Source organism: Furipterus horrens, unplaced genomic scaffold (assembly GCF_987537825.1).
Source record: "Furipterus horrens unplaced genomic scaffold, mFurHor1.1.pri manual_scaffold_17, whole genome shotgun sequence".
Lineage (NCBI taxonomy): Eukaryota > Metazoa > Chordata > Mammalia > Chiroptera > Furipteridae > Furipterus > Furipterus horrens.
Genome location: NW_028327187.1, coordinates 52,488,830 through 52,508,674, shown reverse-complemented (window position 1 = coordinate 52,508,674; position 19,845 = coordinate 52,488,830). Strand labels below are relative to the sequence as shown.

Here is a 19,845-nt window from a genome sequence, read left to right as displayed (position 1 = left end):
GAAATATATTTTGAAATCAGAAAGTGTGAGTTCCTCAACTTTGTTATTCTCTTTCAAAATTGTTTTGGCTATCTGGTGTCCCTTGAGATTCCTTATGAATTTTAGAATGAATGTATCTGTTTCTGCAAGAAAATGCCTTTGGGATTTTGATGTATGGCATTGAATCTGTAGATTGAGTAGCATGGACATCTTAACAATATTAAGTCTTTCAATCCATGAACACAGATTCTTCCCATTTACTTGTATACTCTTCAATTTCTTTCAGTTGTATTTTGTGGTTTCTCATTAATATACTTCTATATACTAAATTAAAAGTCGACTATCAAGTAAAAATTATTTGTTAAACCTTGCTTTCCTAGTAATTTTAAGAGTGTATAATTATGATGGGGTACTGTTCATTGTTCCCACAAAACCTTTGCTGCTTGGCACAGTTGCTGCCCACATGAACGCTCTGCTTATTCAGGCATTGAAGCTTTAGCTAGCTTCTTTATGGCACATTTATGGGGCCAGGGTCTGTATCTCATCCTTCTCTTTATTTACTATAATTAAATTTACCTTAAAAATAGCCTCCTTTAGTGACTTTGAACCTGATACCCTGGAAGGACTGCTTAATGGTGACAATCAAGAAAGGGAGTACCAGGCTTTGGATGGAGAGAGACTTCAAAGTCAATCAATCCTGAGCTCTGCCTCCTTTGTGATGCCTTCTCTAACTCTGCTATACCATACTCACCTGCTTTTTTTCGCCTCCTATCACAGTTTTTTCGACTGTACAACTCAGCATTTATCTTGTCTTACCAACTAGAGTAAAAGCTCAATTGCCTGACTCTTTCTTGGAATAACACATTTTTAAGTGATTTTTTTTTTTTAGAAGTATATGTGGACTTAAGTGATTTTTTTTTTTTTAGAAGTATATGTGGACTTAAGTGATTTTTTTTGAATAACACATTTTTAATAACCATGTTTTCCAAAGAGCTCATGATTTCCTCTATTTAAGCACCATAAGCTTTTAGCATTTTATCATCCTGAATGGAGTTCTCAGAAAAAAAAAAATTAAAAAAAAACAAAGAATCTACTCTTCTGACATCTTATACAGCATTTATGGACATAATTGGATCTTTTTATTAAGGATCATAATTATGACTATCTGTTGTTTTATTATGGTATAATACAGTGGTATTCTAAGACCTAGTGAAATATGATTTAATATTTGTCCTTGCAATAAATGGTTCCAGACCATTTAATCTTTGTGTACATGTGTGTGTATATGAATCCACATTAGTTTTTATGATTTTCTTGTCAGTTGGTCCTTCTTGCCTCTGTCAATCTACTTTTGTAAAATTGATCCCCATTCCCTATCTCAACAGGCTCGACAAAGTCTTTTTAACTGGGACTTGATGCCCGAAGGTAATGTTTCTTAAGAATCTTATCTTCTCTAGTCTGTTTTGTTTGTCTGTCTGCAGGCTTGCTCTAGTTTAGAGAATTTCGATGTGGTACTAAGAACAAAATCTCCAGAAAAGGAACCACTAGGGCACTTGAAATCAAATGACTCTAATTTTTCTTTCTGGCAAGCTCCTCTCACAGTGCATGGCTCTCCAATCAGGGCTTTTTTGCTGGGTCTTCTGGAAAGAATATTGGGGACAGGAAGTATTTTGAGGCAACTCTGGCTTATATCACTTCCTCTCATCAGAGAAATGAACTTCAAAAGCTGAACACAAAAAGGCACCCTCCATTTGGGGCTCTGTGACAAGGATTTTTTAGGGCTCTTCATAAGGAGTTCAGACTGAGGAATATTTTAAAGTTTTGCTCCAATTGTCATCATGGATGGTGGAGGGAAGAAATGGGAACACCTTTCAGCGGCAGTTACTGTGAAATTTATAATAGAGAGGGGAAACTATTGTTATGGAAGCATTTCAAAGTTTTAGAAGTATGAACTGAATATAATGGATATTACATAGCTAGAGACTTGTCTAAATGTCATAACTGGGAAAAGCAAGGAAAGCAGTTATTAATGTATTTTCCTGTATTCAACTATTTTCAATATTTATCATAATGAAATTACTTGAACTTTGCAGAGATGATAGAATTTGAGTGTACTTGCTGATCCTGTCTCTCTGGTGAAGTATAAGATATGTGAAACTGAAGTACAAGCTTTGAAATTTAAGTGCATTTTCTGTTAGCCACAGCCAGGCACAAAATCTAATTAAACACTTAGCTTTGGAGATATTAACACTTCTTTAAAGTTTACAAAGCACTTTCACATTCATTCAGTCATGTGATCCTCATTATAGCCCTGTTGGGAAGGTATTATCTCCATTTTATTGATAAGGGAAGGGAATCTTAGTTTAAAAGACTGACCCAAGGTGATTTGGTTAGTAAAATGCAGAGTGTAAGTAGAAGTCAGCTATTCCAGTTCATAAGCCAGTGTTCTCTTCAGTCTAGTATGCAGTATGCTTTCTTTCATTGATATTTGGGAAACAAATTCAATGCATTTCTCTGATGAAGGCCAGCTAATGCTATAATAGAAAAGAAGAATTAATAAATTTGTGAATTTATAATCAAAGTGAGCTTATAAAAATAGTATTTTTAAATGCTATAAGTTGAAAAGTCCAATAAATTAGCATTATATCTAAATAATATTTGAATCCCCAAACTACTTGCACTGGGATTTGAAGTGTGTGTATACAGGTAAGTGGAATAAATTCAGAAATATATTTCTACTCCTGATAACAAAAGAATATTTTTTTAGCATAATTTTGATCTGTATTGCCAATCCAGTATGGAGACTTACCTTTATCTTCTCTTGAATTGAAGTATTCCTTATGGACAGTAAAGTGTACATACGTTAAGTGTACAGCTCACTGAAATTTTGTACACGTGTAACCTCCAACCAAATCAAGATATAGAAATGTTTCTGGCCATTCAGAAGGTTCCCTCTTGCCTCTTCTCAGTGAACATACCCTCCTAAGGGTAACAACTATTCTGACCACTATCATCATATAGTAGTTTTACCTGATTTCAAACTTTATATAAATAGAATCATACCTTATCTACTAATTTGTGTCTTTCTTCTTTTGTTTAACACTATGCCTGTGAGATTCATCCATGTTTTGTATATAGTATTAGTTTTGTTGTTGTATACCAGTGCCATGTATGATTCCCCACAATGTATTTATCCATTTCCCTGTCTTAGTTCAAGCCACTGTGACAAAACTTCATAGACCATGTGGCTTAAACAAGAAATACTTATTTCTCACAGCTCTGTAGTCTGGGAAGCCCAAGATCATGGCATGGGAGATTTGTTGTCTGGTGAGGTTCCTCTTTCTGGTTTTCAGACAGCCACATTCTTACTTTGAACTCACATGTTGGAGAAAGACCATCAGTCTGGTGTCTCTCCTTATTAGGAAACTAATTCCATTCATGGGGACTCCACCATCATGACCTAATTACCTCCCAAAGGCTCCACCTCAAAATACCATTACATGGGAGATTAGGATTTCAACATAACAATTTTGGGAGGATGCAAATATTCAGTCTATAGTACCCCTGTTGATAGACATTTGGATTGTTTATAGGTTATGGAATAAAATTTCTATAAACATTTCTGACCATATCTTTTGGTGGATATAAGCACTTGTGTTTATTGGATATAAACCTAGGAGGGGAATTGCTACAGTAAGTAGAATAAAAGAAAACATTTTTAACTGAAAATTAATTAACTTAGGATAAATTAACTTAGTATTAATTAAAGAACTGATGGCTGAGTTTCTTATAAGACAACGCACTTGAGACTTCTGGTCAAGATGACAGTATAGGTAAACAAGCCTCCTCAAACAACCACATCAAAATTACAACTAAACTATAGAATAGCCATCATTCAGTACCATCAGAAATCAAGCTGAATGAAATTTATACAACTGTGGAATTAAAGAAGAAACACTATGAAATTAAAGAAGAAACCACGTTGAAACTGATAGGGAAGTGGAAACATGCAGAAATATGGAACAGGCTGGTCACACACCCACTTGTGGTGGATAAAAATCAGGAGGGGTATCTTAGGAGTGAGGGGTCTCAGCCTACACTAGGCTCCCCAGCCCGGTGCCAGGAAGATAAGTCCCCATAACTTCTTGCTATAAAAACCAGCAAGGATTGAGGCTGTAGAAGACAGAAACTGCCAGAGTCTCAGGCAGTTCCTCTTAAAGGGCCCATGCACAGCCTTACTTGGACTTGCTCCCTCTGAGCTCTGGTATAGGGACAGCAGATTGAAAGGCATTGGAGGCATATGATGAGGAACTGAATTGTCTGACATCAGGGCAAGAACTGGGGGGCAGCTTTCTCTTAGACACAAGTGCTGGTAGAAGCCATTGTGCCCTTTCTGAGCCTTCCCGCACCAGAGCCACAGAGCTGGCAACTGGGTGCCATATCTGAGACTCCATCAACCTGGCTCACACTGTTTGCTCCACCCTGGTGATTCCCTGAAGTTCTGCCCCAACCAACTTTCAGGCACACCTAAGCTGTTTCCAAGTGGCTTTTCCATACAAATGACTTTTTAAAATTATCTCAAACAAGGATGACCTAGCTTCTACAAGCCCCATACCTCTCACTAAGTCACCCTGGCCTGGATCTAGCAGCAGCCAGCCTTGGTTCACAGCTTGGCCTCGCTAGTGCACCTCCAAACCCAGCACAAGTAGCAACCATCTTCAGTTCGCTTTATAGCTTATGCTATGTGACCCCAGACAGACCACAATCAGTGGCTGACCTTGCATATGCCAATAGCAATCAAGACTCAACTACAGGAGGAGGGTGTACATAGCCCACACAGAGGGTACACCTTGAGTACCCAGCTTGGATAAGAGGGGATTCTGTGCCATTGGACCCTAGAGTACACCTGCTACATTAGGCCACTGTGCCAAGTCTGGGAGACATAGCAGCTCTATTTAATCCATAGAAACAAACAAAGGGAGGCTGCCAAAATGAAGAGACAAAGAAACATGGCTCAAATGAAAGAACAGAATAAAACTCCAGAAAAAGAACTAAACAAAATGGAGACAAGCACTCTACTAGATGCAGAGTTCAAAACACTGGTTATAAGGATGCTCAAGGAACTTAGTGAGGACCTCAACATCATAAAAAAAAATTCCAGTGAGAAATGGAGGATACACTAAAATAAAGAACAATTTACAGGGATTGGCAGTAGAGTCAATGAAGCCAAGAATCAAATCAGTGATTTAGAATATAAAGAAGCAAAAAACAATCAGAACAGCAAGAAGAAAAAAGAATCCAAAAAAAGGGGGGGTAGAGTAGGGAGCCTCTGGGACAAGTGTGGGTGTTCCAACACTTACATCATGGGGGTGCCAGAAGGAAGAGAGAGTGAGCAAGAATTTGGAAACCTATTTGAAAAAATAATGACTGAAACTTCCCTAGTTTGGTGAAGGAAATAAACATACAAGTCCAGGAAGCACAGAGAGTCCCAAAGAAGATGAACCCCAAAAGGCCCACACCAAGACACATCATAATTAAAATGCCAAAGGTTAAAGACGAGAGAATCTTAAATGCAGCAAGAGAAAAGCAGTAACCTACAAGGGAGCTCCCATAAGACTTCCAGCTGATGTCTCAAAAGAAACTTTGCAGGTTTGAAAGGTTTGGCAAGAAATATTCAAAATGATGAAAAGCAAATACCAACAACCAAGATTACTCTACCCAGCAAAGCTATCATTTAGAATAGAAGGACAGATAAAGAACTTCCCAGACAAGAAAAAGCTAAAGGGGTTCATCACCACCAAACCAGCATTATATGAATTAAGGGGTCAGGATTATATGAAATGTTAAAGAGTCTTCTCTTTTTCTTTTTTAAATTATATTTTATTGACTATGCTATTACAGTTGTCCCAAAATTCCCCCTTTGACCCCTCCATCGAGCAACTCCCACTCTGCCAGGCAGTCCTCCTACCATTGTTCATGTCCATGGGTCATGCATATAAGTTCTTCGATTACTTTTTTCCCTGTACTGTACTTTACATCCTCATGATTATTCTGTAACTACCAATTTGTACTTCTTAATCCCTTCACCTTTTCACCCATCCCCCTAGACTTCCCTCCCCTCTGGGAACCATCAAAACTGTCTCCGTGTCTATGCTTCTGTTTCTGTTCTTCTTGTTTGCTTAGTTTGTTTTTTAGATTCAATTGTTGATAGGTATGTACTTATTGCCATTTTATTGTTCATAGCAAAGAGGCCCACACCAAGACACATCATAATTAAAATGCCAATGGTTAAGATAAAGAGAGAATCTTAAAAGCAGCAAAAGAAAAGCAGGTATTACCTACAAAGCTCCCATAAGACTGTGAGCTAATTTCTCAAAAGAAACTTTTCAGGCTAGAAGAGATTGGCAAGAAATATTCAAAGTGATGAAAAGCAAGGACCTACAACGAAGATTACTCTAGCCAGCAAAGCTATCATTTAGACTCGAAGGGCAGATAAAGAGCTTCCCAGACAAGAAAAAGCTAAAAACTCATCAATAGTATTCCATTATTATATGAAATGTTAAGGGGACTTATTTAAGAAAAATAAGATCAAAACTCTCAATAAACAGTCATCTTTAAGAAGAAGATAAAAAATATGAACAATAAAATGGCAATAAATACATATCTATCAACAATTGAATCCAAAAAACAAAATAATCAAACAAGCAGAATAGAAACAAAGTCATAGATACATAGAATGTTTTGATCATTGCCAGATGGAAAGGGGGGTCAGGGGGGTGGGCAAAAAAGATAAAGGGATTAAGAAGTAAATTTGGTAGTTGCAGTATAGTCATGGGGATGTAAAGTACAACATAAGGAATAGAGTAGGCAAAGAACATATACATATATTCATGACCCATGGACATGGACAATGGTGTGGGGATTGCCAAAGGGAGTGGAGGGTGCTAGGTGGAGGGGGGCAAAAGGGGAAAACTGGGATAAATGTAATCGCATAAAAATAAAATATAATGTAAAATATAAAATAAAATAATAGAAGTGAAAAATAAATAAAGGAAGTCCCAGAAAAATTGATTCCATTGCTGAGAGAGAGAGAAAGAAAAAGAAAACCCACTTTATAAAGAGCCATAATTGGAGATGAAAATTGATCTAGGTTTTGTTTAGCAGGTTAAAATTCTTTGCCTGCCAGATATTAACTTTTTTGCTATCATTTTTGGGTTGGGTCTTTAATGCTTGTGGGTACATATTTATTTTCCTGGTGTCTGGTGCATAGAGTGCACACCAGGGATCAGGAGCCATTTTATTAAAAGCTGTATCTTTTTTGGATGGGGTCGAGTTATCTTTCCTTTGACAATTTGGCTCAAATGGTCATAAAATAACATTGGAAAATGAAGTTCACTTTACAGAAACTTGCCTTATGATTTAACTTGGAATACATCTTTTGTTTTGAAAGTGAAGATACACATGTAATTTTATGTGATTCCAAAACTTAACTCTGGCAGTATAATTTTATATTACATCAAAGGTAAAGAATTTTTAAACATTGTATGTCTGCTGGCAACATTTGCTAATGAAGTGTGATATTGAAAGGGTATGGGGAAAATTCTTGCGGTCTAAGAGGCAGGTGAGGCAGTCGTAAACAGGAGAAAACTAGGAAAGTGGTCCGGTGAAGAATACTGTTCCTGTAAAGGACTCAGAATTTCTACCTTTTTGCTGTAGTACTGGGCATGCCGCAAGACGAAGACCCACCTTAACCCCTTCTTTGATAAAAAATGGTTACTTCAGGCTGGTGTTTTTATTTTAAACAGAATTTAATTTGATAATGAATGTAAAAAAAAAAAAAAAAAACCCAGGATTTACATTCTGGCAGTCACTTGTTGCATAACATCTGTTCTGCAAATAGTGAAATACCTAGTCTTCCTCCTGGGTGTATTTGAAACCCTTTGAGGTCTATATGAGGCTGGGGTTAAGCCAAGAATGCTTACCAAGGCTTCTAAGGCCAGCATCTCCTAGGCCTTCCTGCTTCTTCAGCCTCAGCCCTTGACAGTCTCCATGTACCATCACTATTCCATACTCTTTCAGCTCTCAGTATTTTGACACAGTTTCTCCTCTGCCCGGAATGTCCTCCCCCTGCCCAATGAACTGAACTCTCATCCTTAAAGCCTAAGTCCTGCCATCACCTTTCTTCCCAAAGCCTTCTTTGTACCCCAGACGGGCTTAGATGATGGTCTTCTGTGCTCCCTTAGCCCTCTATGCATAATGATAGTGGCCAATCAAAATGAACTCCCTCTGTCTCTCTCCTCATTAGACTTAAAATTGCTTAAGATATGTTGCTATCCTCAGAGCCTAGCATAGTGCTGATCATGTGGTAGGCACTCAGTAAAGGATTGTTAAATTGGTGTTTGGTTGGATGTATAAGCCAGCTTTTCGACTTCTGTCAGTGTTCCCATCTATTTCTTAAACATTTGATGGACATTAAGGGACACCTTACGGCAGGGCACTATGATCAAAGCTGTAAGGGATACAGAGATGAACATTACATGCACTGAGATGGGAGTTTGTTCCAATAGCAGAGAGATGACATGCCTGCAAATAACAATAATCTGAAGTACAAAGTGCCTAGTACCATAAAGGAGATATAAAGGACTATAGAAGTTTAGAAGAAGGAGCAGGTGCTAAAGTGAGGAAGAAGTGTTCATAGAGAAAGTGGCATTTGAGATAGGATAAATGCAAGTAGGATATGAATGAGCAAACAGCCTTCAGTGTATCATGTGATTTATTTTGGCTGAAAAGAATAGCTCTCATGAAGGAGTAATGAGCAGTGGGAAACAACTAGAAATGTAGGAAGTGGCTGTATTGGAGAGGGCCTTAAATGCCAGGCTAATGAGTTTATGTTTGATTCTTATCAGTTGGAGCAATCTTAGAAGTCTGTGGATGTTTTTGACATGGGCAGAGAGATACTTTAAGAGTCATGGCACCTTGTCTGGCGGGGCTCAGTTGATTGGAGCATTGTCCCATAATGGAGTGGTCACCAGTTCAATTACCAGTCAGGGCACATGCCCAGGGTGCAGGCTCGACCCCCAGTTGAGGAGCATGCAGGAGGCAGCTGATTGGTGTTTCTCTCCTGCATTGATGTTTTTCTCCCTCTTCCCCTATCCCTCTCCTCTCTCTTGAAGTAGAATAAAATAAACCTTTTTAAAAAAGACTCATAATGGTGTATTTTAGTATTTTCTTAGTAAATCATTATTAACTAATTAATTGGTAATTTGATAATTATACTAAATAATGTGGAAAAACTCCAAGGTCTGGGGCTCCTTGACATTCTTGCACTAGTCCTTTCACACTGGAAATCATATGACCAATTAGTTCAGAGAAATGAAAATTGAAATTGACGGAGGAAAGAAACACTAGCAAGACAGAAATGCATAGGCATGTAAAGTGTTTGCTTGGGAACCGTGTCCAAAACATTGCCTTCATCTGTCTGGAAAAATCCAGACACGGTATATGAATTATATTGCTTATATTTATTCCTTTGGGATAGTTGAGATCTGTTCCAGTTAAAAATAACTATACTATTCTAATCTCAGTCTACTCTTACTCTCCTTTAAACAGTGGGTACTACATTGCCAGTTTGTTTTATAGTGTATTATATAACCAGCTCATCTGGTTTCTTGCTGCTTTAAGCCAGGCTTTCAACACTTCATGTCTGGATATTTACAACTTTCTCATAGTTCTCCCTGTCTTCAGTGCCTCAAATCTAGCTATATGACCCTGGAAAAGTCATGTAACCTCTCTGAGGCTCTGTTCCCCTAACTTTAAAATGGAAGTAATGATTCTTGGCCTGCCTATCTCAAGGAGCTGTCTTGAGGATCATGTGAAAGCACTCTGAAAACTGTCAGTGGCTTTACTGACTGGGACTCTACTGGCTGGCTTACCACCCTCTACAATCCAGTCCCAAACCACCTCTAATCTCATTTATCTATATCTCCAGAATCTACTCCTCCTCTCTGACATACACATACTAATGATGTTTTCCCCATCTGGAATATTCTCCCTCTTAACTCTGCTGATTCAAATCCAAGCAATAATTTAAGGACCAGTTCAAATCCTATATCGTCCTTGAAATCTTCCCTGATGACTCCAATGCTCATTGATTTCTATCTTTGCTGAATTTTCAGAGCATTTAGTTATTATCAACATTTGCTTATATGTTGCCTTTTATTATAAACTCGTTTACCCAAGGCTCATGTCTTTACCTAGGTTATGATTTTATGATGCTTTAGTTTGTTCATTTAACACTTAGTGAATGTTTATGAGGATGTTTCCTCTGTATTCCTCACAGGATCAAGTATGGAACTTAATAATAGTTGGCTCATTTATTTGGAAATTCACATACATACTCTCTTAGGAGAGAGACAACCAAACCCATTTTCTCTTCCTTGGGCTTGGCATACCCCTCCTAACAACTTACCCGATTTCTACTTCCTACAGAACATAGAAAGGCCATTAAGCTGAAAATAAAAGGGCCTTATTACTTAACAATTGTCACTTGTCCAATAGGAGTTTCTGTGATTATGGAACTATTCTGTAGCTGTGCTGTCCAATATGGTAGCCATTAGCCACACATGGCTATTGAGTACTTCAAATGTGGCTAATGCAACTGAGTAACTGAATTTTAGTTGTATTTAATTTAATTAATTTAAATGTAAATAGTTGCCCATGGCTAGTGGCTATTATATTGGAAAACATAGGTCTAGATCAGTGGCTTTTCAACTTTTTCGATCCAACAATACAAAGAGAAATACATTTTATATTGCAACCCAGTTTATATATACAGAGACAAGTTTCTTGGAAAAATATTCACCTTAAATGTGTAATGTAGTCTAATATTTTATCTTCTGTTCAACTACATTAAAATGCTATCTGTAACCCACTATAGGTTTCATAGATCACTGATGAGTTATGATGTGCTGTTTGAAAAACACATTGCACATTTTATACATGGAGAATATGAGGACCAAAGAAGTACAGTAGATTCTGCAAGGTCACATAGCTAGTTAGTGTTAAGGTGGGACCAACTGTTAGAATTCCTAGGCTAGAGATATTTCCAGGAGGGTTGAAGAGTGATTCTTCCTTCTGTAAAACATGCACCCCCACTTTTATTTGATGTTGTAGAAAAATCTTTTGACACAGTCTTTATTTCAACTAAGTATTATCATGGTGTCTTGCTTCCTAGAGGAACCATGAGCTCTGTATTTGAGTATTGGTGCTTGTGGGTTTGGATAATGTCCAAAATCAAAGCTACAATACCACAGAGACTTACTTTGGACCCACTGCATGACTTGGCAGGAGCACTAATGTGAAACTGTCTCCTTGGGAATAAAACCATGCTTTCCACTAGCGGGTTGATTCTTAAGGAAAACAAAACCTGTTGATGAAGAATCAGGTGATTCTCCCCTTAGTTTTTGGAATATTTGCCTGGAGTCTTGAATTATAAAGCCAAGCAAATATTTTCTCTCCATCTGTCTATTCAATATGATACCCTCTTTGTATGCCCTATCAACAAAGATAACCTTTACAAAAGTAGCATATTTTTATTCTGAAAAAATGCATCCCTCCAAAAAAAGTAGAGTTTCCTAACCAAGAGCAAAAAGAGTCAACAATTTAGAGGTATAGTGGTCTCTTTGTTAGGTGCATTCCTGGCCAGTTTGTGAGTGGAACCTCTTTGTCCTCATGGATATGTCCAAATGCATTTCAGTCAGAAGACAGGAGACAATAACTTGTCCTTAAGTGAAAACAGACTTCCGGCCAAGATGGAGGCTTAGATGGACACGCTCGGCCTCCCTCTACAACTACAGAGGAATACAACTACTTCAAAACAAAAGATAACTAGAAATTCCAGAAAATAAAACTACACGGAAGCCCAACGTATGAAGTTATAAACCAGCAGCGCCCTTTGGGCAGGTAGGAAGAGCAAAAGTGGGTGGTGCTGTTTGTGGTTGCACCAGGGACAGCGGCAGGGAGAACAATCCCAGCGGCAGGGAGAACAATCCCGGCTGCAGTCGAACCCCAGCAGCTTGCAACCCCAACACTGGGAAAAGCAGCCACCACATCACCTTGAACAGTGAGGCCCAGAGGGCAGGAGGACGGATCCCGGTCTCCTAGCGGAATAACTGTGTGAATCCATCTTGGACCCCCGCCCCCACACAAAGCGCCACAGCGCTGCGAGAAAAGTTGCGGAACGGCGCCGGTCGCTGCGTTATGACCACAAAGCACCACAGCGCGGCGAAAAAGGTTGCTGGGCCACCGCCAGTCCCTGGGTTGTGACGACAAAGCACCACGGCGCAGCGAGAAAGGTTGCAGAACGGCGCCGGTCGCTGGGTTGTGACCACAAAGCACCACAGCGCGGCAAAAAAGGTTGCGGATCGCTGCCGGTCGCTGGGTTGTGACGAGTACACAGGCACCGCCCCCTATAGCCGGCCCAAGAAAACAAAACGCATCTGTCAAAATGAGGCAGACAACTATAGAAATCCCGGTGGTGCAGCTCACCAGGCAACAGATGAAGAATCTGACAGATGAACAAATAAGAAACCTGTCAGAGGCTCAGTTCAGGGCCATTGTTATCAGGTGGCTTACAGAATTAACAAAAGATCTGGAAAAAGATGAGAAAGAATTGAAAAACACTCATAATGAAAGGAACAAAACCACATACGAGACAGATGGTAAGGAAATAAAATCCAGAGTTCAAATCAACAAACCAGAACACAGAGAAGGAACAAACAGTCAACCAGTGCAGAGAGAAAAAACGGGAAGCAAGGAAAATAATGAGAGTATCAGAAACCTCTGGGACAGCTATAAAAGGCCCAACATAAGAATCATTGGTTTGCCAGAGGGCGAAGAAAATGAACTAGAAATTGAAAAATTAAGTGAAAATATAATAAAGCAGAACTTCCCAAACTTGGGGAAGGAAATAGACTTACAGGTCCAGGAAGCACAGAGAGTTCCAAAACAACTGGATCCAGGGAGAACCACTCCAAGACACATTATAATCAAAATGTCAAAAGTTAAAGATAAAGAGAGAATCTTAAAAGCAGCAAGAGAGAAGAAAAGAATCATGTACAAAAGGGTCCCAATTAGACTGTCAGCTGACTTCTCAAGGGAGACCCTGCAGGCAAGAAGGGACTGGCAAGAAATATTCAAAGTAATGAAAAGCAAAAACCTACAACCATGAATACTCTATCCAGTGAAATTGTCATTCAGAATAGAAGGGCAGAGAAAGTGTTTCCAGGACAAAACAAAACTGAAAGAGTTCATTAGATCCAAACCACTGTTATATGAGATGTTAAAGGGACTGGTTTAGAAAAAGGAGGATCAAAACTATGAAATCTAAAATGAAAACTGCATCACAAGAAACAACAACAGAAGCTAGGGAACTGAAACAAAGGCAAACTAAACAGGCAACAAGAGTGGAAAAAGAACTATAGATATGGGGAACATATTGGGGGGAGGTCAGCAGGGAGAGGAAAGGGAGAGAGGGAGGGAGATGATATAGGAATTAAGGATCATGGTAGGAGGGAATGGAATAGACAGAGAGAGGTTGAGAAGAACTATATGCAGAACTAATGGACATGGTCTAAAAGGGGGGGACAACTGGAGGGAGGGGGGCCACCGGGTGGAGGGGAGAAGAGGGAAGGGAAATTGGGACAAATGTAACATTATAATCAATAAAACACATTAAAAAAAGTGAAAACAACAATAAAAGCACACTTAAAAAGGCAATAAGCTTTTGAAAAGCATCACTTTAAAGGAAAACCAAAGAGTCAAATTTTGCATTACATTTGATTCTTACCCCCTTGATCAGTAGCATGAATTGACTGAAATATCTAAGAAATGGTGTATTTTGTCGTGTCAAGTTATCTATGGCCCAATTGATTTTTTTCAAGCTGAAAATAAAAGGGCCTTATTACTTAACAATTGTCGCTTGCCAAAAGGACTGCTTATCCCATTGCTGATTTGCCCTGCAATTTGTCAAGTGCATGCAACCTCTTGTGCTCCACCACCGCTAGTACTGGACAGTTAAATAAAATCTCATCAAGTCTAGCTAAATGCTACTAACCCTTTGGTTAAGACTATCTGGTGTGAGTCTGAAAAGGACAATGTTCTCTTAGTATGTCTGAATATATACTGGTCTATAGAGAAATAATTCCTGTGTTTTACATTATATGACAACCCAGCATAGTTAGGGTGTGACTTGCTGAATAAATTCAAGAAAACATGCAGTCTTAAAAATGAAAATTCCTCTTGAAATGCTAAAAAATTGTTGTCCAGTTATCTATTTTCTAAGTTCTTGGTTTTCAGAATCGCAGGAAACTGGGAGGAAGAGAAATGAAGATGGGGCAGGGCCAGTGTGCAGGCGAGCAGAGGCTAGAGAGACCAGGATGCAAAGTGGATCCGGGAAGAAGAGGGTGAAGCTGCATTTTAGGCTGAAGTTTGTTCTTCTGGATTCCTCTTGCCTTCCTAGACTCTCTAATCAACCTACCATCTACCATGCTGCTGTTCACAATCCCTGTGCTAGTTGACTTTCTCTTCACTTTTTAAAAAATCTTTCCTTCCTTTGTCAACCAAGACCAGGAGTCCAACTTTTTCTGGATAGACAAAGCTTATCTCCATACTCCCAATATGTTTTTCTGCTACTACCTCATTACTCACACTTGAAAACTTTAAGTCATTTTTGACTCTCTTATTCTCCTTGGCCCCACCCCACATTCAGTTGCTTGCCAAATCCTTTTGGTGTTCCCTCAACCAGGAATTTCCTCCCTTTCCCCTTCCCACTTATGTCTTATTTCCATTTAGTCTCAGCTCTGGTGCTACCTGTTCTAGGTTGTGGAAGGCCCTTTCATCCCCAAATTGGAATTAATCATTTGTTGCCTTCTATATCACTTTTTAAAAAATAATACTTATGTTACTGAATGAAAGAGGTTCGTCTTTTGGTGATTGTAACCTAATGAACCTTGGCCAAGACAGAATATGGGCAAAGGAAGTTTTCATTTGCAGCAAGTAAGAAGAGTGATGGAGATAATTACCAAAGCAGCGTCTCCAAATATACAAGGGGAATTTCTTTTATTGGGACTAGTTGTGCATATTCATCAAAAAAGATGTCATTATATGCAGAGGTGAGGTCATTCTAGCATAGGTTCAATAAGGGATTATGCTTTGTCTTATATTGCAGATATATAAAATGATAGGTAGCTCTGCCTTGGGAGAGGAATTTAGTATTAGGATTACGCAGAGTCAGTGTTTCTTTTAGGCATCCTTATTTGGTTTCAGTAGGAACAGGGTGTTACTGCCTTGTGATCAGCCTTTCAGGGAAGGTGCCTGTTCTGCAAGACAGCTCAGCAAAGGGAATGTTAATTTCACAACTGAGCAACCCTCTTGACCCTATTCTGCTTATACTTACTGTTGCTAGTTGTTTTCAGACCTATCTTCTCCGCTAGATCCAACAGTTTTGGTGGATGGAAGCTGTCATATAAGAAAATTTGTTTTTCAAAGTGACTTTTTTCACTTACTTGGAATTTTATAAAATAACACTTAGAAATATAGTCAATCACTGGAATGCATATTATTAAAGTAAGACATCAGCAAAAATGGCAGAATGAGGACCTCAGAAAATTCTATTCATAATAGCAATGGAAAAACTGGCAACATTTTTCAGAATAAACTTTTTCAGAACTCTGGAAATTAACCAATCTTACAACAACCTGGGGAGTATTTATTCAAGAAAAACAGGTGCATTTCAGTAAGAATGGTGAGCTGTGTGGTTTTTACTTGTCCTATGCTCATCCCTTGCTCTCCTGTAGTAGCCTTGAGAATTGACACCTTGCAATCACAAAAGCCAGCAGCCTGACAGCTGCCAGAGGACACAGAATGATGTTGAAGATCCTCTAAAGCCTTGTTTCTAGGGAACTGTCATTATTTGATCTATCTAGTGTTTCCCCAGAAGATCCCACTTGTAAGACTGTATCAGCCCTGACTTGGAGCTGCAGAAATCCTTTCCCCAGAGCTTTAAAAAAAATTAGAGGCAATCAATTACCTTCAAAGCTGCCTGAAGCAATAAATAACTAAAAAACTTAAACAGAAAAACTGGGGAATAACATCCATTGGGGGCTTGAAAAGTTCACATTTTCCTAGTAATCTAGAAAACCACATGTTGCTTATAGCTGTGTGCATTCCCAGGTCTGTGCACATGCTCAGGAAAGAGCTGAGAAGGCCCTAAGCTCTCTGGCTGATCCTGAGCTCCACACAAGCAGAAAGGGAAGAGACTAAGCCAGAGTTATCAACTGTCTGACTGACTGTGGAAGGCATGCCTCAACATATACAGAGAGCTCCTTGGCCAAGACTTGGAGACCTTTTGGTTCCAGTTTAAGGAAGTATTTATTCAGTTATTTACTGACCACTAAGCTAGCCCAGCAGAGACTTTGGTGCAATAATATTACTGAAGTAAAATGAAACAGAGTGTAGCCTGTTGTCCATCAGACATTTTAGAAGCTAATTTTCAGTCTATCAAGTCACAGTATTTGTAACTCTGCCTGTATAGTTTCTATCTCTTTAAACAGGCTGAAAGGGCAGGGATCTGGTCCAGGGCTGATGCCTTGTGTCGTAATTTTAAGGCAAGACAAAAGAGTTCATTTAAAAAAATGTTTTTAAATGATTAATGTTAACAGAAGTCCCACCTTATCCACAGGAAATACATTCTAAGACCCCTACTGGATGCCTGAAACCATGGATAGTGTTGACCCTTTACATACATGCTTTTTCCTATATATACATACCTGTGATAAAGTTTATTTATAAATTAGGTATAGTAAGAGACTAACAACAGTAACTAGTAATAAAATAGAACAATTATAACAATATACTGAAATAAAAGTTATGTGACTATGGTTTCTTAAATGTCTTATTGTACTGTACTCCACCTCCTTCTTGTGATAATTACGAGATGACACAAACCCTATGTGATGGGATGAAGAAGGTGAATGAATCATTATTAAGTAAAATAAGAGTTCCTTCAACAAGTACTGTGATACTGTTACAGGAGAAACTTGGTTCTTCTTGCTGATGCAGTAAAGAATTACAGTTCAATAAATTTATCAGCATGCAAGCAGGGTTTATTGGTTATCTGTTCTCATGGAAGAGAACAGGCCTAGCTAAGGTGGGGTGAAAGGCATAGGCAAGGTTGGGTTAGGGCGGCCAAAGGCCGGGGTGGCAAGTGCGTGACAGGTCCTTTGTTCTGAGGACTTATATAGTTGGTGGGATGTGGGAGTGATGAAGTTACATATTGATTGACAGGTAAAGGTGGTGCCAGCTTTCTTGGGGGGGGGGTATGACTACCCAAACTTAGGTATGTGTGGGGGGTCTGCTAGCCCAAATCCTTATCTTGCTCTGGACTCCATTAGTTATCTTGTTGTAAAACAGCTACATGATGGGAGGCAGTTAATTAAAGTTGGGGCAGTTACCCAAAGTTATTTATGGGCTCTTTCTGTAAGCATTAGGGACTCCCTGGTAAAACAGATAGTGACCGGAGGTGGGCAGTTAACCAGGGTTATTTTATGGGCTTCTTCCTTTGGGCAGTATTGACCTTTTCTCGCCTTTCAGGCCTTGGGATGAAAGCAGTTTCAAAGCCTTTCTTTCTCAGATAGTAGAAACAATACATAGAATTTCAAGAACTTTCCTCCTCCCATGTTAGCATTGTGATTCCTGTGATGTTGGAACACTTGGCAATATTATCGGACCAGGCTCAGGACTGCTGAGTTAGCGGGTGAGACATGTCTTCTTCCTCTTACCTGCCTTGATTTGCTATCTATCCTACCTAACAATACCGTAACAGTTGATGTGATAACTGAGATGGCTATTAAGTGACTAGTGGGCAGAGAGTGTATATAGTGTGGAGATACTGGATAAAGGGATGATTCATATCCTGGGCAAGATGGAGAAAGAGGTGTTATGGAATCAAAGGGATTTGACTGCTCACCGCTGAACACAGGCGTAAAACAAAGATTGGTGGGGAAGGAAAAGGATCTTTATTAAAATGTTGCACAATTTGTGGAAGCAGGGAATACTCCCACTCCAGGCCAATCTCTTCTGTAAAACACAGATATCTCCTTGTTCCCCAAAAGACTGAAATCCAAATCTATGCCCAGAGATCCCCCTCCATTCTTATCTGTCTTTCTGGGGCATGAGGCTGCTAGGCAGACAGCTCTCTGGCTTCAGGCTCCGTCCCTGGATTGTGCACTTGTGGGACCAGTGCTGCCATCACTTCACCACAGCTTCCCACACTGGGGTGCAAGGGCTACTGCAGCTAGTCATTCAGGGTCTCTGTCTGCGGGGCCTAGCACCTGAGGCTGCTAATGCCCCCAGGGCCTATGAACACTCTAGCATGTGCTTTCGTGCTCAGATCCCAGAAGCAGAGAAGGGTGTAGCTGGGACATTCCATGTTGCACAGAGCCACGACGTCCCATGATGGCAGGGATGCTGCCACCATGGCATGCATCCCTGGGGCACGACCAGGCAAGTGAGAGGGAGGAGAAGGGGCAAGACTCTGTCCTCTGTTTAAATCTTTAGCCCCAAAATTTCATGTGCTACAGAAGCATCCCACTTTCTAGCCAATCCCAGGTCTGCCCCTCCCCATGTTGCCATGTTAACCTCCAAGGTACACATGTCGCTGTGACCTATCCAGCCTGTGCAAACTGTGCAAGCTTCCTCCTGCTGTGTTACGTACCATACTGCTCAGTTGCTGGGGCAACAAAGTGCTGGAGCACTGATATGTTTACCCTCTACCTGGGAGTATGGAAATTTATCACGTGCTGTGTTGTAATTTCAGTCCTGCAACCTCTGGTATTCCCTGACCCCTCCCTTACTCCAGTGAATGCCAGACTCTTGCATGCCACCTCATGGTCCCTCCCCTCTCCCCAGCGATCTCACCAGATCCACCTGTACCAATTCCTCACTTTAATACTTCTGGACCTTTGTACTCTTACAAAAGCAAATGGCCAAAGGTCTTATTCTTCTCTAGCTATTTCTTGCTGGCCAAGTATGTAGTCCTACCTATTCACAGATCCAGAGAACAAAAAAAGGGGGGGGTGATCTGGAATGGAGGAAATCCTTCATGCAAGGGAGAAGGATCTTTCAAAGTCTGGGTCAGTTGGCTACCCCTGGAAAGTGGTGTACGTGATGTCCAAAGGATGGCATTGCTGTACAGGTTGGCATCCTTGTCATTTTCTAGAGGTGGCAAGAAAGTTAAAAGGCATAGTCAGAAGCATAATACTACAATACTTAACTCAAATTAGGCTGAGGGAAATATTCTAAGATTTCTCCCTCTGAAGAATTGTGGGCCTTTTTGTTTGAACCATTAGGACAGAAAAGAAAAGCGGTTTTAAGCAGAGCTGTCCTATACTTCACCAACTCATCCATTTAGTTCAGCCAAACCATTGAGTCTCGGGGGGTGGTGATGCACATGGGCTTCTAAAGTGAGGCCTATACTATGTAAACAAGCAACCAGGTAAATAAGGTCATAGACATACACCCTACGAAAACAGAAGAAAGAACACAAAGATTAATTTACACAGCAAATCAAACCAGTCTCTGAGTCTGCAAGACTGTCTTGAGAAGACATCCAGTTGTACGGCCTTTGCTGGAATGATATTAAACAGTGATCATTTGACAGATTCTTCTTGCCTGTAAATTGAACATCTCTGGTGATGTCATCAGGTGCTGAGGTAATATCTGTATGCAGAAACCAGTTCAGGTTCCAAGTGAAAACAAAACTTGGAAGACAGTTAGCTGCACTAAGATCCAATATCCACAAGTGAGCAT

General features: G+C 39.8%; 1 protein-coding gene across 3 annotated transcripts in view; it reads left to right on the top strand.

The window, feature by feature from the left end:
* Positions 1-19,845, top strand: part of ATG4A (autophagy related 4A cysteine peptidase) — a 91,523-nt gene that overhangs the window by 20,988 nt on the left and 50,690 nt on the right. Inside the window, exon 1 of one of the 3 annotated variants that reach the window (XM_090263899.1) lies at positions 1,365-1,404. The exons of the other annotated variants lie outside the window; for them this stretch is intronic. Within the exon in view, the coding sequence (XP_090120025.1) occupies positions 1,395-1,404 (10 nt within the window). The 5' untranslated portion in view covers positions 1,365-1,394. Of the gene's footprint in view, positions 1-1,364; positions 1,405-19,845 lie in introns of those variants that run through there. 3 annotated transcript variants of the gene reach the window in all.